The sequence below is a fragment of the Pan troglodytes genome, chromosome 11 (genome assembly GCF_028858775.2).
Source record: "Pan troglodytes isolate AG18354 chromosome 11, NHGRI_mPanTro3-v2.0_pri, whole genome shotgun sequence".
Taxonomy (NCBI): domain Eukaryota; kingdom Metazoa; phylum Chordata; class Mammalia; order Primates; family Hominidae; genus Pan; species Pan troglodytes.
The window spans coordinates 44,865,525-44,888,341 of NC_072409.2; the positions used below are offsets into that span (position 1 = coordinate 44,865,525).

General features: G+C 42.2%; 1 protein-coding gene across 13 annotated transcripts in view; it reads right to left on the minus strand.

Moving 5' to 3' along the window:
* Window positions 1-496: 496 nt before the first annotated feature.
* The window catches only part of FAM120A (family with sequence similarity 120 member A), a 114,467-nt gene continuing 92,146 nt past the window's right edge, over window positions 497-22,817 (minus strand). For 4 of the 13 annotated variants that reach the window (XM_024345757.3, NM_001370983.1, XM_024345754.3 and 1 more), the window contains 7 exon segments: window positions 15,870-15,984; window positions 9,985-10,194; window positions 8,570-8,753; window positions 7,862-7,999; window positions 5,333-5,474; window positions 4,294-4,390; window positions 497-2,377 (listed from right to left, as the gene is read on the minus strand). In XM_024345757.3, the coding sequence (XP_024201525.2) occupies window positions 2,066-2,377; window positions 4,294-4,390; window positions 5,333-5,474; window positions 7,862-7,999; window positions 8,570-8,753; window positions 9,985-10,194; window positions 15,870-15,984 (1,198 nt within the window). In that variant the 3' untranslated portion in view covers window positions 497-2,065. 13 annotated transcript variants of the gene reach the window in all.

Sequence of the window (22,817 nt, forward strand, 5' to 3'; positions counted from 1 at the left end):
CAGCCCCTCCCTGGAGCGGGATCGCCGCAGCTCTCCTGGCCGCCTCCGGCGCCGTTAGCCCACCATCCCCCGCTAGAGGGCAGCACGGGGCGCCTTCTCCAGGCGCTCGGCGGACCTGGGTACGGGGACCTCATATCAGGCTGCAGAGAAGAGCCTTCGGTCAAAAGGATGGCATGAAAAACGGACTATACTTGTAACATCCAGCTTTTAAAACGTGGTGGAGTCAAATTTATTGCTTCCTCAGGGCTTAAAAAAACCTTTTCTGTAAGTCTGCTTTATCAAAGAGAATTTTTTTATCCCCTTGGTTGCTTGAAACTGAGCTATCAAACAAATTAATCATATATTAATGTTCCTCTAAGCCGGAAACCTGGAATTACTTTGAAAAGGTAAAATATTTTTCAACTTTGGCTTTCTGATCTTTTCAGTAGTTGTTTCGATTTGAATTAAACCTCTATAAAATTAGCTTTTACAAGTGAATTTAAAAGCCACGCCATACTTTATACTAAAAGAATAAAGATTTTTATTAAGCATTGTAAGTTGCATTCAATAGCCTTCAGATACACCACACCACAATCCATCGACAGTCAATCAAACCCAACAGCAGTTCATTCTTGCACAATCCATGAGTTAGGGCAAAACTCCCTTCAACTTACAGTAAGATCCTACTTAGCTCTTGCGGGCAGGGGTTGGGGAATTACACCTCATTTCTGATCACTAATGTGATGAAGAGCATCAGAAGTATATGAAAACGATAAGAAGTGATTCTGATTTCAAAGTACATTGTTTGGAAACATTAACAAAAACATCAAAATGATAGAAGTATACCTGCTTCTACTAAATTCTTGATGGGAAAGTTCTCAAGAACAAGCAATTTGTTTCCTGCTACAGAAGGGGGGGGGTGGTTTTTTTTTTTTAAGATCAAAGGGTTTTTTTTTTCACAGAATTTCATATTTGCTAATATGAAGGCATAAAACAGCAACAAAGAACAATAATGCATACAGCAGTGAATACACCAGGGTAATGTTGATATTCGAAACGGCTAGATAATTTTTGGGGGGCTTTAGAATAAATGCAACAGAGGTCAATAATCACAAAATTTTAAGGTTAGAGCAAGATCAGTCAATGACTAAACAGAGTTAACATCTTTTATAGGACTATTACTGATTATTAGCATTTTTGTTTTGCAAATGGGCACATACTGGTAAGAATGGAAGAAAGGACGATAACATGCATATTAACTACACACTTTAAAAATTATGAACCATGCAGAAGTTTAGCTCAAGTAGTAGTACTAATGGTCTACATCCGATTCAAAACCACATAGTTCATTGATCACAGATGCATGGTATTAGTCACGAAAGTTTCAGAACACATTGTGTTGATTTTGAAAGGTCATTTGCATCTTCTATGATTTCAACTTTATCTCCATTTAACTTGCTTGTAAAGTATGTATGATGTATATTTAAAATCAGCAGAACGGCAATATTACTCTATAATTTTTTAGTTTTGATAGTTGCACTTTTTTTTTTTAACACAAAAGAACCACATCAACAGTGATGAAATTTAAGAAAGAAAAACTGTGGTTGTGCCTTATTTCTTTCATAATCATAAAAATCAAAGCCTTAAAGAAAGCTTCATTGTGAAACAGTAATGCAAAATCAAATATAATGGCATACATATGGTGCCAAATGCTAAAAATTATATTTTAAGCTATATATACTTAAAGACTGCCAAAATTTGTTTTCTTTATAGTTCAAGAAACACAACTATAGGCTTTTGTCATAACCAGTTTAAACTTTATGTGTACTTCATTTTAAGTGCGGGAGTCAAATGCTCTTCATTTTCTTTCTCTTTTTTGTTTTATTGTAGCATTTTGACTACAACTGGTTAAAACTAAAAATGTGTTGTTTAAATCTCTGATATCAAAGAGGGATCTGAATTTCCAAAGTCCTCATTTTTCTCTTACGGAAAGGACAAAATGTACATAACTGCAGGCTCTCTTTCTCTCCAGATATTCCTAAATCCTTACCCTTCCAGCATCCTTCACCCTCTATAAAAAATAAGTTTACTCTTCTTTATTTAAGACAGCTGCCTCCAGAGCAGCTTCTCTGCGGCAAGCGCTGTCTGTACTTAGTGCATTTAAATGAGGATTTGTATTGCACGTTTTAGAGTCATTATTCAAGGCACTTTCAGAGTGGCTGGGGGCCCTGGCGTCACCCGTGCTCCCGTTCATCTGGGGAGCCGGCTTCTCCTCGGCCATCACTCCGTTTTCAGCCAGGGACCCGTCTGAAGACATAGCAGAGGACTTCGATTCCCCAGATTTTGACTTAAGTTCTTTGGCCACTTCTTCTGCTGAAGCAGCATAAGGAGGTCTGCCCTGTTTAAAATGAAGGACAACAAATGAGAAGGTGGTTTCTGATAAACAGAAGAGAGAGGATGCCAATTTTGGCCTAATGACACTCTCTGCAGATTCAAGAGCAGAAAATGCCCAGCTGGGTCCTTCTAACCCTGTCTTTGCTTTGACTTTTGGGTGGTAGATGCTCTACCTGTCTCAGTCAGTTCCCTCCATGGCCCCTTCCCTCAACTCCTCTGTAGTTAACACCCTGAAAATGAGGGAGATTCCCCCTTCAGGAGCTCTGTCTAATCCTTTGTATGGCACTAAATTGTTTAAAGTAACAAATGCCCCTCAATAAGTCCTCTCTAAAATTGCGACTGTTCCCACTGCCACAAAACAAACCGGGTCTCCCACATCTGCCTGTGACGTGCAGCAGCACACACACCCCATTTCTACTGGGGAAATACAGTCATTGCTAGGGAACCTTAACAAGAAATCTGCACTGATAATTGCCACGTGTTTGTGAAATAACTCTTCTGAATGGGTCTTCCCCACTCCTCTGAACAGATTTAAAAATAAGCCTCTGAAAAAAATGGTCCTTGAGACTAATCCAGCACATTTTCTGAAAGACATGGCTCTCTGTGAAGGCAGTGAAGACAGATCTTGAATTGCTTCTATCATTAGACCAGGGCTCCTCAACCTTAGCATATGATACGCTGGCTCTGTCCACTCTCCGTGATGGGGCTGTCCCACACACCGTAGGGTGTTTAGCAGCACAAACATCATGTTGTCTTCACCCGTTAAAATGTCTAGGCTTCACCCGTTAAAATCCAGTGCCCACACCAAGTCTTGACAATCAACGTCTCCAAATGTCCCTTGGGGGCCAATCACCAGGGCTGAGAGCCACTGTCATAGACTGACTCAGTGCTGAAGAAAACATGGATGTTTTTTACCTTCAAACAGTCATTTTACAGACGAGAACAGGAATCTTCCAACTCGTCATCGCATCCCCTTCCCAACAAAGATGGTGGTACCTTCCAGCATCTTCTAGGCCTCCCATTCTGAAAACCAGGGTATTTGCCTTGTTGATGACAAAATCATCAACCCAGATGGAGATGTGACCCTTGCCTAAGGAATGGCCCCCATAAACCAAGGGTCCCCAAATACTCTCCTACAACATCCTCTATTTTACCTTCCAACCCTAAAGTTCAGAAATATTAACGCACCCTTCTCCATGAATCAATGCAATCGTCATTTTCTTTGAACCTTGAGACAAATAATATAAAACATAAAAATATAGCAGGACCACTGGACACGGTGACTCACGCCTGTAATTCTAGCACTTTGGGTGGCCAAGGCAGGCAGATCACCTGAGGTCAGGAGTTTGAGACCAGCCTGGCCAACATGGTGAAACTGCAACTCTACTAAAACTACAAAAATTAGCCGAGTGTCATGGCACACACCTGTAATCCCAGCTATTCGGGAGGCTGACGCAAGCGAATCGCTTGAACCCGGGAAGTGGAGGTTGCAGTGAGCGGAGATTGTGCCACGGCACTCCAGCCTGGGCAATAGAGCGAGACTCCATCTCAAAAAAAAAAAAAAAAAAGAAAGAAAAAAAAAAGAAACTAAAAGTGGCTGTTCCAGCTCTGTCAGGGCTAGGCAATGCCCAAGGTGAGCCAAGCCCATCGTGTCACACCAGGCGGGAAGCTACCAGAGACACAGGGTCATGGCAAAGGGGAGAGACAACCTGAAGAGGCACTTAACAGCAAAATGATCTGGGCTCTAGGAAATGGACATTTGGTGAGCAGCTGTGTGCCAGTTACTGTGTTAGACACTTGACAGCTAAAGCATTACCCTCACAGCTCTTCTGTCTGAGCGCAGGTACTAGAAGTGCAAGCTCAGACAGGAGACATCCCTGAGGGCATTGAACTGGCACAAACATCATGTTGTCTTCTTACCTGAATTGCTGCCTGGTTTTTGTAACCTCTGCCATAGTACCTTCCACCTCTTCCAAATGTTCTAATCACTGGGGTGGAAATAACTCCTCTTGGACGCCTAAATGAATGAAAAAGGACAACAGTAAACACTTAAATCTGTTACAGACAACATTTAAAATAGTATCAAATGATTTTAAAGCCATCCAATCTTACGTTTTATGAAGCATTGAATTAACCCATTTATGCCGGAAGTTGCAATTTGTTGAATTTTTGCAGTCAGACCTTGAGCAGTAGGACATAAAGAACTCCCACATGCTTTGCGTTCCAATAATGGAACACTAGGCGTAAACAGGTTAAGTATGATCATAGGGAAGATTTATTCCAAGGAATCAATCTTATTTTTTTGGTTCATATCCAATGCATTTGCAGTCAAATGCTCTACCCCTGAGCTACATCTCCCATATCCAATGCATTTGATTTGAAAACTAATACTTTAAAAATATTAAGGCACCTGGTTAATTGAAAATTGTATGGTTAATTATTTAATAATGGTTAATTAAATAATTACATAATACTATAAATGGGATCCTATGCAAACATTATAAATGATGTTAAAGGCCATGTGCAGTGGCTCACGCCTGTAATCCCAGCACTTTGCAAGGCCGAGGTGGGTGGATTGGTTGAGCTCAGGAGTTCAAGACCAACCTGGGCAACATGGCGAAACCCTGTCACTACCAAAAATACAAAAATTAGCCAGGCATGGTGGCACATGACTGTGGTCCCAGCTACTCGGGAGGCTGAAGTGGGAGGATCGCTGGAGCCCAGAAAGTCAAGGCTACACTGAACTGTGATTGTGCCACTGCACTCTAGCCTGGGTGACAGTGAGACCCCATCTTAAGATAAATAAATAAATAAAAACTAAATAATTAAATACAAATGATATTAAAGAAGAATGTATCTAATGATATAAAAATGTTCCTACTTAAACTTCCAAAAAAAAGCAAGTTAGAAGCTGTTTTCTTTACTTATACCAAAGACATTTTCGTGGCTCAGAACTTACCCTCTAGCTGGTCCTCCGACAGAAACCACCTGCAGGGGGAAAGGCCCCCGGCCCCCACGGCCCCGCCTGCTCCCAGCCCAATGGCCAACCACAGTGCCAGCTATTTCTAGTTTGCCTCCCTGAGAAGGTATAGGTTGGACTCCTGCACAAAAAATATACGAAAAGACAAAATCTTTACAATCACAGAATTAAGAATAGCAAAAAGATACAAGCAAGAAACTTCTTTTCAGTTTTGGTTTATATTTACTATGAAGCTACTTTCTCCTGTTTTGTACAATTTTTTATTATGTAGTGTATCTATGTGCACACTGTTTGACTTTAAACTACTGTGAAGAACCCATGAGAACTGAATTAGGTTACAACTGCAAATGTGCAAGCCTTTTTAGATAGAAACAGATACAATAAAGTGTCATCAGGTGCATATGGCATGCCTTCTATATTACCAAGATGGCAATCTGCAAACTCAAGAATGTTTTTCTCTTTAGGCGAATACTTCTAGGTTTACTACCTTAACCGAACATCATAGAATCAATAAATCTAGCCTGTATTTCTTACTGTGTTTTTAAATTAGAATTTCCATAAGCAGAGTCACAAATAGAATTTACTAACTTCTTTTGATTACTGCAAATTGTAAGTTTTCTGACCTAAGAAAATTCTCTAATTGCTAATTGGCAGCAAAACTTCTGTTTAAAAACAGAAATAAACAAACAAAACCAGAGCCCCAAGCATCTTGTTTTCTGACAGTGAGAATGGATAATAAACAACTATCATCTTGGTGTTAGCTGTGGCAATTCAGCACTGTCCAACAGAAACCTACAACAAGCTTATATTTTTTTGTAGCCACATGAAAAATGTACAAAGAAACAGAGGAAAGAAGTTTTAAAAATGTATTTATTTAACTCAATGTATCCAAAATAATACTATTTCAACATGTAGTCAAGATTTTTTTTTTTTAAGACAGGGTCTCGCTCTGTCACCCAGGCTGGAGTGCAGTGGCACAATCACGGCTCACTGCAGCCTTGACCTCCCAGCTCTAGCGATCCTCCCGCCTCAGCCTCCTGAGTAGCTGGGACTACAGGTGTGCACCACCATACCTGGCTAATTTTTAAAACTTTTTGGAGAGGCAGGGGTCTCACTATATTGCCCAGGCTGGTCTTGAACTCCTGCCTCAAGCAATTCTCTCTCCTTGGCCTCCCAAAATGCTGAGATTATAGGCATGAGCCACTGTGCCTGGCCCAAGATAAAAAATTGATTAGCTATTTTAGTCTGCTTCCCATTTTAAGTTTTAAAATCTGATATGTATTTTACATGTTCTAGCCAGAGCTTAAGTGCTCAACAGAGCAGTGGCCAGCAGCTACTATACTAGGCAGTGCAAATCTGAGTTCCAGACACAATTTTAAGAAACTCAGGAAGCAGGTTCCTTTTATCATTCCAGTGTAAGAATTCACTTCTTGCCCTACACTATCCATAGTACAATCTCCCCTCTCCCTCCATCTTTGATCCCAACTACAGGCCAGCTTCAGTTTCAAGGCACTAGAAGGAGCTGAAGCAAATCAAGAAGCAGAGAGGAAACATGGCTGCGAGCTGCACGAGGAGCAGTCACAGAGCAGAGTAGCACCCTGCAGGAGGCTGGTGGGCAGACAGAGGAGGCAGAGAGGCATGCAGCTGCACCAGGGAAAGGAGAGGTGACCTGCAGACAGAGGGGCTGACCCATCGCCAAATCTGCAAGTCACCTTTCCGCACAGTTCCCTTGCTGGCCTCCCTAACTATCCCATGTAATTGAGTTGGAAAAACATTGTTGATCAAGAGAGAAAGGCTTGCCCATCCTCAATGCAACTCCAAAATCACATCTGAACAGTTAATCCTGTTATGTGACTTGATGGGCAGATTTAGATCTGCAGTCCCAAAATGTGGGATTAGGACAAAGACACAGGTCACTGACTTCCAATTACAGCACCATCACAAGACATTGCTTCCTATGCTAAATGTTAAGACCCTTTTCTCTTTTGCAAGCCTAATACAAATGCAAAGAGAAGCACTGGGAATCTACAGTAAACTGCCTTGTTTATATGCCCAACATTAGATCTTTGTTTAAAAATGTTTCTGCGAAACAAACTGTGACAGACTTTTTATGTCAGGAATTCTGTGACCATTAGCATTTTCTATACAAGCATGATAATCTTTACCAAAAGATGGCTGCTTGGGAAAGAAACGCCACTATTAGCAGCTCATCCTATGAACACGAGGCGATGGTCAGGTTACCCAGGTGCACAGAAAGGTTCTGTTCTAGGTGGACACTCAGTGGTCTACCCTGAAAGGAGAGACTGGCCACAGCAGAGCCGCTGCTGAGACCTGAGAGCAGAGAGTCTCAGGAGGAGCGGTCAATGAGGGTCAGAGCGGGGACCCAGAAGAAAGGCCGTTCTGCTGGAGGAGGGGCTCATGAGGACAGTAGAGGAAGGAAGGCGCCAGACGATGGAGCGAAGGAAGTGCTGGCAGGCAGAAGCTCTGGGAAGGGGTGGGTATAATTACCGCCCTGGGACTTGCTAGTCCTGCTGCTGTCACTGCCTGAGAAGGCTCCGCAGTGTCCCGATGCTGCCGCCACACGGAAGGCACGGTAAGGGCCTGTTGCTACCGTTTCCCCATAGGGGCCTCCAAAGCCACAGACGCCTGTGGGACCCGGGGTAGAGAGAGAGGGGAGAAGTGTAAGGGACAGGACTCAGGGCCCTGCTGGGTATTCGGGCAGAGTGGCCCCTGCCTCCTCCAGCTGCCATGGAGGGGTCTCCTGGCCCCTCTTGTCACCTCACTGTCCTGTGCCCATGGTCCCTGGGGACCAGTATTGTAAGGCCACCCTCCCTGCAGTGGGCCATTCAACAGGGCACTAGCATGGGGCTCAGGAAGGGCCCTGGGAGATGAGTCCTGGAAGATGGCTCTCTCTGACCTGGGTGGGTTTATTTTCCCTTACACATGAGAAACAAATATATCTTAAAATGTGAGCAGAGTTTTCAGCTTGATTGACAGATTTTATGATGCAGCTTTTGCATCCGCATCAGCAGGTCCCTCTCCCCTATCTCCAGGATCAAACTTGCTCCTCACGGACTTGAAGAACTGCTGCTGCAGGATCTCCAAGACCAACAGTGACAAGGTCAACACAGCAGATGGGCTTGCCTATAAGGGCTGCACTTTCTTTACAGGAATCTGGCATCTGTTACCCACAGGAATACGTCCCAATCAACTCACCTGCAAAGCCTCTGCCCCTGCCCTGAGAGGGTGGGACAGGCCCAAAGTGCCGGGGGTACGCAGAGGCAGGGTAGAAGGGCAGGGCAGGTGGCGGCGGGAAAGGGAGCGTGTGGCTCTGCCGGGAGAAGCTGAGCCCCTCGAGGACGCTCTGGCGCATCTTCTCTACCTTGGCAGCCTGATCAGCCTGGAAGATAAGGACCAGCATGTGAAAATGCCATCCACAGGGGGTTTTAATTGAACTTAAATGAGCACTAAAGAAATAAGATCTATCAACTATACAGTTGGTTCCCTTTATTCATGAATTCTACGTCTGCAAATTCTCCTACTTGCTAACGTTTATTTGTAACCACAAAAATCAATACTTACGGCAGTTTTCTGGTCGTCTGCAGACTTGTGCAGAACACGGCAAAGATTTTTGTTGCCTGATGCGCTGACCCCAGCTGAGGTCAAACAAGACAACGCTGCCTTCTTGTTTCAGCTCATACTGAAAACAAGAATCCTTTTCACAGTTTATTAAGTGCCACGTGTTTCACATTTTTGTCCTTTTTTGTTGGTGATTTCACTGTTTAAAATGGTCCCTGGCTGGGTGCAGCAGCTCACGCCTGTAATCCCAGCACTTTGGGAGGCCAAGGTGGGTGGATTGCTTGAGGTCAGGAGTTCAAGACCAGCCTGACCAACACAGCAAAACACCATCTCTACTAAAAATACAAAAATTAGCTGGGCATGGTGGCAGGCGCCTGTAATTCCAGCTACTAGGGAGGCTAAAGCAGGAGAATCACTTGAACCTGGGAGGTGGAGGTTACAGTGAGCTGAGACCGCACCACTGCACTCCAGCCTGGGCGACAAGAGCGAAACTCCGTCTCAAAAAAAAAAAAAAAAACAAAACAAACAAACAAATAAAATGGTCTCCAAGTGTAGTGCTGAAGTGCTGTCTGGTGTTCCTAAATGCATAAGGAGGCTGTGATGTGCCTTACAGAGAATATATGTGTTACAGAAGCTACTGGCTGTGAGTTCAGTAATAATGAATCAACAATCCATATTATATAAGATGTCTTTAACGAAAATGCACATGAAATAAGATTATATACTGATTGGTTGACAAAAATATGTGACCAGAGCCTTGAAGGAACCCAGCACCTTGTATTTCCCCTAGGAGCAATGGTCAGTATTCACTAATTTGGCGTTCGAGGTGAATTTTAGAACATTACTACCACAAATAATGAGAAACAATGTTATACCAGGAGCTTGGCTCATCCTGGGTACTGAAGTGATATTTAGTGACACTCAGTACCAGGCCCAACCTAAAACAGAATCTTGAAACACAGGATGATAAATATGGTATAAAAGATGACAGATTTAACCAGTGAGCTTTATTTCATTGCAGTTAAAGGCAGCCACCCGGCCCCCCAGCATACCTGACCATCACAGAGGTCAATGAGTGGGGTCTTTTCCCGGCTGGCTTTGAGCAGTTTGGATTGGAAGAGCTTCCCATCAAAATACATCCAAGGACAACAGTGTTCCCAGGGGATTGGCTGTCCGCATGCATCATTTGCAAACAAGGCCATGTCTACTCCACTCATGAAGAGAGCTGATAGCTGAATTCCTCGGGGATCTAGGTTCTCAATCTTTAAATTGAAAAGAGTAATTTCTATGGAATAAGAGTACTACAGTATTAAATTCTTTCAAAGTCTTACTAAAACTCTCCAAAGTTAACAGAATATTCCTCAACAAAACAGCACCACTAAGTAGTCCTATCATTACCTTACATTGACCTAACACTGGCCTCATTTGAACAGAAATACTTATGTGATTTAACACATTTGAATTTAAGAGAATATTTTATAAACATACTCAAGTATTTCAGGTTGGGTTTATAAAGCGTTCCGCAGTGTAGAGTAACACTGTACTTAAGGCTGACGTGTGACAAAATGAGCAATGATGTGTGGTCTCCTTAGAGTCCAGGGCTCCACAATCTCTTCGTAAAATAACACTTCACATTTCAGATCTGCACACAGGTAACGTATTAACAGAAAGAGTGTCAAAACTGAACACTCTATTAAGATTCTGCATTTTTAAATAGTTACATTAAAAGATTATTTGGTATAATTACATTCTAAAATAAATTTATACTTTATGTTCACATTATTTTATATGTCAAGGTTTTTAATTGCAACTTATTAATAAGACTGTCAAAATGTCTTTTGGAGAAATGGATAGCTTATAAATGAAAGAAGACAACAAAAATATGGTTCTTGAACCATACATACTACTAGAATTTGCACAGACTTTTACTTCCCTCAGTGTTAAGTGCTGGGTGCCTACCTTCTATACGTAGAGCCCACGCTTCCAGTGTCTGATAAGCAGAGTGAGAAACATTAACACGAGTACAGTCAACTCTTGATCATCTGCATGTGAATGGCCTAGTTTGTGGATTATCCAGGATCAAAGTTTAGCCCTGCTCTGGCTTTTGTCTTCCGACTTTGGTGGCTTTCCAAGAATGCAATGTTTATGGGAGATCAATCTAAGCAATGCCTACATGTGGCAGGTAAAGGGGCTTTTCATTAAAGAGAAAAAGGTCATTCTGGTGCCAAATGCTAATAAACTTACAATCATCTGCTGTTTTTGTTGTTTGTGTTAACAGTCCCTATTATCAACTAACACTGTTTCCCAACCTTTTTTTAAATTTTCACAATACAGTTAACCTTCCAAAACCTGGAGAAGTCTGTTCACCAATTTATAAAAGGTGTTTATACCTCTGGATCCTATTGTACATCACCAGCTCCTCCTTTTCCCATGCAGTTGTTGGGAAGTGAACTAAAAAATGTTCCCTTGAGGGCAGATAGGGCTGGGGTGATAGAATTAGACGCATTTTTATATTTACGTGCAAAGTGGAGGAAGAGAGGTCATACTAGAACAAAATGGAGAAAATGTACTTGATTCATTTAGACCCCAGCCACCCCCACCTCTGAGCTGCAGAAAGGGAGAATTCTCAAGGCAGAAAGAGGGAGCCAACCCTGTTGGAAAGCAGCCAAGCACAGGTGTGGCCCATGAATGAATAGGACACCCATCTCCTGGCCCCTTGCACTGCAGAAATTATGACCACAAATCCCTTCCAGTCAGGTGGGGCTCCGCTGCTTCTAGCCCAGGGGCCTCCGTGCCCCTCTCTCTGCCCTACACCAGAGAACAGAGAATCCAGGTCAAGGATTAGGGAGAGAAAATGCTGCTCTAAAGTTGTTTGCCTGGCTATCCAAATGTTAAAACACAAAATGCCACCAACACCCTTTGTGTGAGCACATGCAGCACCATCCTAATGGTGTTTCTTTTTTTTTTTTTTCTTTGAAACAGAGTCTCGCTCTGTCATCCACGCTGGAGTGCAATGGTGCAATCTTGGCTCACTGCAACCTCTGCCTCCCAGGTTCAAGCAATTCTCCTGCCTCAGACTCCTTAGTAGCTGGGATTACAGACGTGCGCCACCATGCCTGGCTAATTTTTGTACTTTTAGTAGAGTCAGGTTTTCACCATGTTGGCCAGGCTGGTCTCAAACTCGTGGCCTCATGTGATCTGAGAAGATCCTCGGCCTCCCAAAGTGCTGCGATTACAGGCATGAGCCACCGCGTCCAGCCCCTGCAGGTGTTTCTTAGGAACGGGCTGGTGCCAATCACATCCAGATTCAAACCTTTAAGACTAATGTAACTCAAAACCGTTTACCCGGCAAACGGCTATCTGCATTGCCAACCTGAAGAAACAGCAGCAGATGTATACGGCACAGAAGCGCCCTAGTTAAAACTATTAATCTCCAAATTTGCTGACAGGAAGAATGCAGCAAGGCTACTGTGTGTGTGTGTGTGTGTGTGTGTGTGTGTGTGTGTGTATCAAATGGCCTTAACATTAAAGGATTATGCTTTTAAGAATTTTTTAAATGATATTTATAGTTTCAAGATAATTAATGGTTCAATTAGCATTAATCTAATAGAGAAAAGTTCTTAGAATAAGAGCTCGCATAAACAATCTGAATAAAATCTTGACTGCAGTGTAAATTTGCTTCCTTTGAAAATTTTTTAAACTTACATTATGTGGTGTTTTTCTTTCCCTAAATGTTATATATAAACAATAACATTTAATATTTATGGGGAACTTAAGAAATATATATCAAGCACTGCTTTTTTCATTATCTGACTGCCATCTCTAAACAACATAGAATGCAGGCACCTCTAAATAGTACTCCCTTGTACAGACGGGTCACAGAGGGTTCAAGGTCACAGAGCTGGTAATTGGGAGAACCCAAATCTGAACCCTTGATTATAAAATAGCTGCAATATTCACATTCTAACTTCATTCTCTTATATCAATTGAGATAAAATATTCAATATCATCCAAAGTTCCTCAGCTAGAGAAATACAGACAAAAAATTCTGACTTTATAAGAAATACAAATATGGAAGTTAATCTCTCTGACCGATTAGCTCAAGAACCAAATTCCAGTAAAGTTACTTTGTCCAACATCTGATTACTGGGCAACAGACTCTTACTTCAATTTGTCATATTTACCTATATGCAAAATAATTCTTACACGTATCACAGACATGTTGCACGCCCCTAATACTGTCTTTAAAGCTCTTCATTTTCCATCTTTTATATTCTGCACTTGGCATGTGAAACTGTTAAAAGAATTTAAGGCAATTATAGGAATGTCAAGGCAAGGGAGAAAGAAACTGGACAAATACTATAATGGTACAAAGTTCCTTCTCATCCTTTACCCACCCTCCTCAAAACACAGGGGTCAGTGCTAATTTTACCTTAATTACATTCATGCTGGTAACCTAGGAGAAGGGCTTAAAAAATATAACAGGAAAAATGAGGGTCATCAATCACTGTCACAGGTATTTAAGGAGCCACATGGAACACTCTCAATTATTCATGGACATGGCAGACGAAGAAAGCATGGATGAGATGAAATTCTTAAAAATTCATTGTAACTAATGGTTTCAATGTCTTGTCCCACCAAACCTCCCATCAGAAAAAGCTAACAAGAGTCCTAACTGTCACCACTGGGTTTTTCCTTCCTCTTTTCCTCCTCTGATGGCCAACCACAGAGTGGACGATAAATGGGAGAAGAGAAACAGGGTCTGGGCAATCCACAAACTGGGTAGCAGGCCCAGACACACCAGTTAACAGTCAAGAGTTGACTATATCACAAACTATGAATGGTGTATTACAACAAAGCACTGTTGTTGCTTTTTATATTGCAAAAAATTTTAATGGTTAAATGAAAAGGCAATTTTAGAATTTAATTTTCTATCACTGAATTTTGGAACCCTCAGCTCTGCATAGGAATTTTTGTAGCATTTAAATAATGATCATTCCTATCAATTCTCAATCTGATGATAGCTGAGAGGATCCTCAATCTTAAAAAACAAAAAAGCAAATAACTGCCTTTCCCCTCCAACAAATGCTATTTTTCCTTATAGCTTTCTCAGAATTTATACTAATCATGAAAATGAAGCACTTCCAGGTGTAGGCTGCTCTTATTAAAGGGAACTGTCGACCTCCAGACAAGCAAGACCCAGAGGATCGATGAGTCAGACTGAAGTTTACTATACATACATATGTCTTTCTGAGCATATCTCTACAAATGTCTGGCTTTAGATGAAGAACCAGGAGAAAACCATGAAAGCACTAAGATCTCAAAAGAACCAAAATGAAAGCTTAGAGTGCGATTGTTTTTCAAAAGTTATATCCTATGTGTTGATCCAAAAATGAAAAGGATATGGGATATAAGATGAACTTTGAGTAAAAGTAACTTGATGGTGAATAAGGCTTAGTGGGCATACCTGATACCTGGCGGTCTGATTTTCAGAACTGGGATGTCAATACTGATGTAATAATCTATATAAGAGAAACAGGAGTAGAGGTAGAGGGATGGCACCACACACTAGCAAAAGTATCTCCAACCCCCTGAAGCACAATCTGTGACGAAGACGGTGGTGATGAGACAAACCAGGTGAGGACACGGGAAAGGACCTGACTTAGCACCAGCCACACTGCCTGACGGGGACACCTGACCAAACATTGAAAACAGAAACGTAAATTCAAAAACATTAAAAATAATAATTTCTGTCTAACAAACAGAAAAGCTTGATCTACAAAGTAAAGAACACAATTTGAAGTGAATTCTCCTAAGTTTTGTTTTTTTTACTTAGCTTATTTCTAAGTCACAAGAAGTCTCAGGTGAGCTCCACACAATTGAGGAGGGTCACTTAACACCAAATTACTCAATTTAACATGATAATTTAGGGAAAACTAGAAATTTATTAAGCAACAACTATTGAATACTGAAAATCTATTAAGTGAGCCTAAAATTCCCCTCCATGGAAAGAATGCCTTCATAAAGAATGCCAAAAAGATCTAAAGGTGAAGGCAATTTTGTGGAAAGAGATTAACTGATTACAAATCAAACTCTGTAAAACAAAACAAAATAAAACAAAACAAGAACTGATGGCAAAGAAAAAAACAAAACCCTATACATTGAAAAGAAAAGGCTGATCTACTAATTTAACTAGCTTTGAAAAGTCTTGAACTTTCTAAAATTTAATATGGAAATTAGAAAGCAATTACAACCATGTGAACAAGGTAACTAATGAAAGTATACCGAAAAAGATATCCACACTGAAAAATTAGGTGACAACTTGGAGAAAAATCAATATTGTCAAAACAATTAAAGAACAAAAGGAATTACTAGAAGGCAAAATTAAAAGGAATATGATGTTAAATGCTGACTTAAAAAGGGATAGAAATGATGATGTAACATCGTTCTTCAAGTGGTTTTTTATAAGGGATTTTATAATAGTTGAGGGGCAAAGAATATTTTTTAGAGAAAACTAAAGTTGTAATTAGGAACAATGAAATGAAATAAGAAAAAGAATCCTTGCTAGATGTTAGAAAATTCTTAAGATCAAGCCCTCTCAGGGTTTGGAATCCCCCCCTAAAATATAAAAGGCAAGTTTATTTCATGATGTGATAAATAAGAATAAACATCCAATGGTAAACAAGGGGAAATCATTCTCTGACAAAGTGGGACTAATCATTTCCAAACTGGGGATAGCAAATCCATAACTAGAAAGGAATATTCCTTTTGCCATGAAGGCGATTGATCAAGTTCTTATCATATTAGTATTATTAGTTTAGTGGACTAAAGCAATTAGTTTAAAGAATTAGCAATTCTGCCTGTTGAAAGGTAGCAGTATTACACCAAAATCCAAAGTGAGACTGTCCAAGACAATGCAATGAGGCTGATAAATTACCTTGAGCTCCTGGAGCTGATCAGGCTCGTAGAGTTTGGGGGACAGCGCCTGAGCCAGGAAGGCATCTAGCTCCTGACGCCGAAGGATGCGTGCTCCCGGCCACTGCACCATGTACCTGGTGAGGGGCAGAAACGAAAGGTTGGTGATTACTGAGTGGTCGCCCGTCATATAGACAAGTCCAGTGGGAGGTTCTAGGTAAATCCCGGATGATGTGAGCTAAGAAGACCCATGTGATTTCTTACTCAGCTTTTCTACTTTTCTACTTTCATTTGATGATACCATTACAAATGAAAACAGGATGTCAGAATGTTTTACTTTAGAATAATTAAAAATAGCACACTGAATTGTGGATACTGAAAACTAGCTAGTCAGTGATTTTTGATACAACCTCACTCTTGTGAAACATTTAAACCCTGGAAGTACATTCTAAGTACCAATTTTCAGGATTCATTCATTTTTTTGTTCAAGCCAGGATAGCCAGGGGGCAGACCCTAGGTATAAATAAGAAAGACAAATCCCGAGATGAAAAGCAAAGACCATTGCCTGGCCACTCTGCAGCTGCAGGTCCATGGAGCAGGTAAATAACCAAAGATAGGGCCAGTACCACAAGGTGAGCGGGAGTCAGACTCAAGAAAAGCAATGCGTAGGACCATCACTAGAGCCACGGCAAAATGTGCGCACCCTGAAGTGGCTGCTAAAGGACAATCAATCTCCAAATCTTCAACTTCAACTAAAACAGGTCTGCCTGGGAGTCTCCTTCCCTTCTCAGTAACAGCACTGCCTGAATCACAAACACCCTACAGTACTGCACAAGGCACAACCCCAAGGAGTGTCTGGGCGTGAAAAAGTAAAGGGCTAACTATAATGACTTAGTCATAAACCTTTCTGAAGTCTAACGTTCCCAGTTCTTTGCATTCCATAAACTTGAAGGACGACCTAATCAAGTTGCCAGCTGATCACTAAAAATAACTTCTGATGATAGATTACGACGTGATCTCTGGCAAATAACTCAAAAGGAGTTCAGAGAACCGTGACATGCTTAACAAAGCTCTTTCCATTCCCATCTGCAGAGTAAGTTTGCTCAGTGCTTAAAATCTGAGTTAACAAAACCCAGGGTTAGAGTTGGTGCTGAGCACTAAATCATTCTTGTATTAATTAATATTCATCCATGGGTACACAAACTAAGTAAGGGAGGTTCTAGACAGCTCATTGAGATATATTTTCAGTTGAAGCCCAAAGTAGAAAGTTTACATGCTCACTAGGTGCCAAGGCATTGGTCTAAGCACCTTACATACTTTAACTCATCTCATCTACTGTTATAGAAATTCTGAGACAGGAACAATAATTATCCCAATTTAGAGAAGGGGAAACTGAAGCACAGAGAGCTTATATACGTCATGGTCAAATTAATGTGGCAAAAGTAGGATGTAAATGCAATTTCAAGGAGAACAAACAGCAAATGTTACATTTCTATGGTATTTATATTTGATGAGATATATAAAAGTGATGTGAAAGTTTCATTTAATTAAACCATCAATATTTGCAATGACAAAATCACATCCTTTGCAATTGATTAACTGCCACAAATCTTAAACACAATGGTCTTACTGAGGTTTGTTTTTTTTTTGGTTTGTTTTTGTTTGTTTTTTTTTTTTGAGATGGAGTCTTGCTCTGTGGTCCAGGCTGGAGTGCGGTGGCGTGATCTCGGCTCACTGCAACCTCCGCCTCCTGGGTTCAAGTGATTCTTCTGCCTCAGCCTCCCAAGTAGCTGGGATTATAGGCACATGCCACCCCACCTGGCTAATTTTTGTATTTTTAGTAGAGACAGGGTTTCACTGTGTTGGCCAGGCTGGTCTCAAACTCCTGACCTAAGGTGATCCACCCACCTCAGCCTCCCAAAGTGCTGGGATTACAGGCGTGAGCCACTGCACCCAGCCTGGTCTTACTGAGTTTTAATCAGGGCCGGATGCAAGAAACAGCAAATATGAAGAAGGTCCCCTCCTCCTATTTTTGTCTCAAAAAATTATATACAATGTTCTTTGCCCTGAAGTATCTATGTTTTATATTCCTTTCATTTTAATTTCTTTTTATTTTTTTAATTGAGGTAAAATACACAAAAAATTTACCATTTAAGCCATTTTTAAGTGTACAGTTCAGTGGCATTAAGCACATTCACATTGCTGTGCAGCCATGACCATCATCCATCCACAGAACTCCTTTCATCTTCCCAGACTGAAACTCTGTTCCCCTTACACAACAACTCCCCAGTCTTCCCTACCTCAGCCCCTAGCTATTGGTTCCTTTTAAAATTTTGTAATCCCAGCACTTTGGGAGGCTGAGGCAGGAGGATCACGAGGTCAGGAGATCAAGACCATCCTGGCTAACATGGTGAAACCCCGTCTCTACTAAAAATACAAAAACAAAAAAATTAGCCAGGCGTGGTGGCGGGCACCTGTAGTCCCAGCTACTCGGAAGGGTGAGGCAGGAGAATGGTGTGAACCCAGGACGGAGCTTGCAGTGAGCCGAGATGGCACCACTGCACTCCAGCCTGGGCAACAGAGCAAGACTCCATCTCAAAAAAAAAAATTTTTTTTTTTAATCAGAAAAAGACTGTATTGCAGATACACTGGTTCTCTCAAGATCTTTCCTGGCTTTCCTGGCAGCTAAGACTCTCAGAATTCAACTTCGCCAGGACAGCAAACAATGTTGTTGGTCAGACTATCTGCTATTTCCTCCATCTGGCTTTCTATAACAGAGTTAGTGTTTAGACCCTTCTCATCGTAGGTCCTCTGAACACCTTGCTGGATACAGAGTATGAATTACTAGGTATATACATACATACACAGATTAAATATCAAAACAGAGATCCTGGTTAAGAGTCAAGATAAGAGCGGCTGAGAACTTAACTCTTGGTCAGCTTATTTATTTGTGCTAATTCCTACCTGTGCATTTAGAATGTTTTCAGATCCCTTTTACGCTACTAAATCTATCTATGGTATTTCTGGAAATTTTTTCTCTCCATGTTCTTTTCCATGCAATCAAGCAGATTATGACAATGTCACTTAATGTGCTAATATAGACAGCTATAGGGCCTCAGGGAGTTGTCTAACTTCCCGCAGCCTTCATTTCCTTACCACAGAAGGGTGGGGGCATTATAAATTGTTCTGGAGCCCTCCTAAGGCTGGCTGACCTTGACCCCATCTCCTCTCACTGCCCTTTACAAGCATGGAAGCTGGGGTAAAGCCAGAGCTCCAAAAGGAGAGAAGCAGGCCTCAGCCAGCATGGGCCACCTGCTGTGTCACCCAGGCTGACCACCAACCACCCGGGTCGCACCTCTAGAGCACACACTGACGGCACCAGCATTGCTCTGGAGCCTTATGCCCTCCATCCCTGTTACTGTATTTACTGATTTAAGTCAAGTTTTTCTAAAACCTAACCCAGTCTGCATCTTTGTGTCTGCCATATTGCTCCTACAAGAACATAAGCTGCTGCTTTTGGACAAGAGCCTTGTCTATTTTATCCATGCTGCATCCCCAAAAAGACCTGCTCTGCTCTGTGCCCTCAGCCTGCACCCTCACACTGCAGCAACCTCTGCTCAGACTCCATCCCCCGTCTCTGCTATCAGGGATTCTAGAGATTTGACTGATGTTCTTCCACTGTCCATCCCAATTGCTGCCATAGCATAGCATTTAAAATATATGTATGCCCAACTCTACCTTAACCAAGTGATCGATGTTAACATCACTAGTAAAAGCAAAAACTAAATTCCCTTAGGGAGCAATGAGAAGACCACCATACCCCTTCTGTGGGGTTCCACCCCAAATGCATCACCTGACTCTAATGGTGAAGAAACATGTGTCCAATAGAAATTGATAATAGTCTACAAAGGAATAAAAAAAACTGTAGCCATGAGCTGGCTACCTGTGTTTGTAAAGAGAAGGTTACTGGAGCATGGCCGTGCCCATTCATTTCTGTCTTGCCGACAGCCATCTCAACAGTGCTGAGGAGATGGCTCAGGTGTTTCCGGGATCACTGCTGAGAAAGGGCCGGCACTCCGCTGCCAGGCCCCAGGCATCAAGAGGAGCAAACAAAAGAGTGGGCTGGGAGACAATGCCACCAGGACCAGCTGCATGCATGGCCTCTTCCCTGTCCGTGCATCACAGTGCTCACACACAGCAGGCCACGAGGCACCAGCCACAGGAGGGGCAGAGTAAATACACCAGATGGGACGGCATTAAGAGTCTGAGCACAAACTTAAACACGAAGCTGAAACGATGTGACCCTAGCCCCCTATAGTGCAACAGCAGCTCATCCTCTGCCATGGCCACGGGGCTCCAGAGTGCATCCTCACTCAGGGTCCCAGTATGTACCTTAGGTCAAGTATATGGTGGCCTGTCAGTTGCTCTGCTAGATTAAAGGCCATGTGTCACACTAAACTTGGAAGAGAAAAATACAAAAAAAGTAATCAAATTCATTATTGCTAATTTGATCTCACAGAATCCAAAGTCTTAAACTTTCTATGAATATAATATTGTTATTAATAAAAACATGTCTTTAATTGAATTTGCTATCAGAGGAAACCAGAAGCCTCTAAAAACAAAAATAAAGAAGGAATTGGCCAGGTGCGGTGGCTCATGTCTGTAATCCCAGCACTTTGGGAGGCCGAGGTGGGTGGATCACCTGAGGTCAGGAGTTCAAGACCAGCCTGACCAACATGGTGAAACTCCATCTCTAAGAAAAATACAAAAAATTAGCCGGGCGTGGTGGCGCATGCCTGTAATCGAGCTACTTGAGAGGCTGAGGTAGGAGAATCACTTGAACCCAGGAGGCAGAGGTTGCAGTGAGCCATGATCACACCATTGCACTCCAGCGACAAGAGCAAAAAACTCCGTCTCAAAAAAAAAAAAAAAAAAAAAGGAGTCTTTCCCATCAGCCAGTCTTCAATGGAAATCACGTTCAGCTGACACACTGTGATTTAAGTCAATCTCCATTTAATTGAATCTTCCTAAATAAGTTATTGGCCTTAACATTTGTTATAAATTTAAGAACCACCAGGAAATAAAAACATGAATAAGCTCTGTCCCTCCCTTCCTAAAGTCAGGTAGTTGGGACCCCAGTGGGAGGGATGGTCAGTCATGCCTGCAAAAGTGGTGCCAGCCCAGAGGGTGAGACAGGCCCCAAAAGAAACAGGGGCAATAGGGACTGCGCCACACAGGGATCCTGACCAAGTAAGGGGCCATGGGGCTTCCCAGCCAAGCCTCTCCTGCCACAGCCAGAAGCTACAAATGCAGCAGGACGCTAGACCGTACCCTATGAACACAGGGAGGGACACTGGACTGTGCCAGCTTGGAAGGACCAGGGTAAATCCACTGTTTTCAATGAGATATAGGAATACACAACAGCAATGTTGGGGTGGATCCCTCATGCTGCACTGGGAGGGCCAGGGCGGCAAAGTTCCCGCAGCACGGAACCTCCGACTCTGAGAGCCTGGCTTCTAAATGCCATCCCCCACTTGGAAGAACTGGGGCTGCTTGGAGAAATGGGGATCCCAGGGCTGAGGCAGGGAGACACAGGAGTAAGCAGAACATCTGTAGAGAAGAAAGGAGGTGCTCAGAGAAGATGACGAAGGCCAGTTTGCAAGGTGACAAAGGGAACATCAAAACAGATGATGGTGCAGTGAGTTGAAGGCCCCTAGAGAAACAGGAGGCTCTGAGTTCATGCTGATAAAAACGTGCTGGCTGTCTGAGGAGTGAAACCTTTACAGGGCCTCTAAGCACTTCCATGTGAGACGGTTACAAAAGGTGAGAGCAGCACCACACGGAGAAGCCACAGTCACCCTGCACCAAACCCTCTGAGCCAGTGTCCTGCCTAACGGGACAGAAGGAGGTGTGCACCCCCAGGGAGGGCATCACTCCTGAAAGCAGAGATGACCTGGAATAGGAACAGGTTCCTTGTCATAAAGGACATTGTTGGGACAACAAGCCTAACAGCTCTGAAGGGTGGAATGGACCACAGCATCACTGCGGATTGATTTTGATGGTTCTTTGGTGGTTATAAAGTAAAATGCCATCAATTGGTAGAAAATCAGTAAAGTATTTAAGTTAAAAAAAAGGTTTCTGTATTGTACTTGCAACTTTTCTCTATGTTTGAAGTTCTTTTAAAACGAAACCAAACCAAACGAATCAACTCCAAAACCTAATGAAAATCCAGTATGTATCCCAACTCAACTGAACTTCAAAACATCAACAGTATCTACCCATACACCTGAGCTGTGGGCTGTGCGGGCACAGACACAGAGACATCCCAGCAGCAGGACCACACCAGCACCCAGACCTGGGTTTCCAGACACCTTTTTCACAACAAGGAACAAGGGCTGCTCTTTGGAGAGATGGCTGATGCTGGAGCAGGGAAACACAAAGCGTGCCCGAAGCATCTCGTAGGGCAAAAAAGCAAGGAAGCTCTCCTAAAACAAGAGGATGGTGTGTGTCACACGGGCCAACCTAAGACAGCTCCCAAGGATAAGCCGGGACAATGTGCGTAAGGATAAGGCAGAGCTGGATATAACCTCAAGTGAATTGATTATGACCCTATAAAAAGAGGACAGGAGCCCATACTGATACAAATACGGCATGTGCCACACTAATGTGTTGGTCAACAATGGACCACATATATAATGGTATAAGATTATAATACCATATTTTGACTGTACCTTTTTCACATTTAGATACACAAATACTCGCCATGTTTGTATATACTCTATGATGTTTTACACAATGACAAAATCACCTAATGATACATTTCTCAAAATGTATCCCCATCATTAAGCAATGTGTGACTGTAAATGATTAAATAAATGAAGGGGGAAGAAGTGGCACATTTTCCCTACAGAAGAACTCCAAATAATATATAACAAGAATCCCCTCTTATAGCCTTCAAAATCTTCAATAT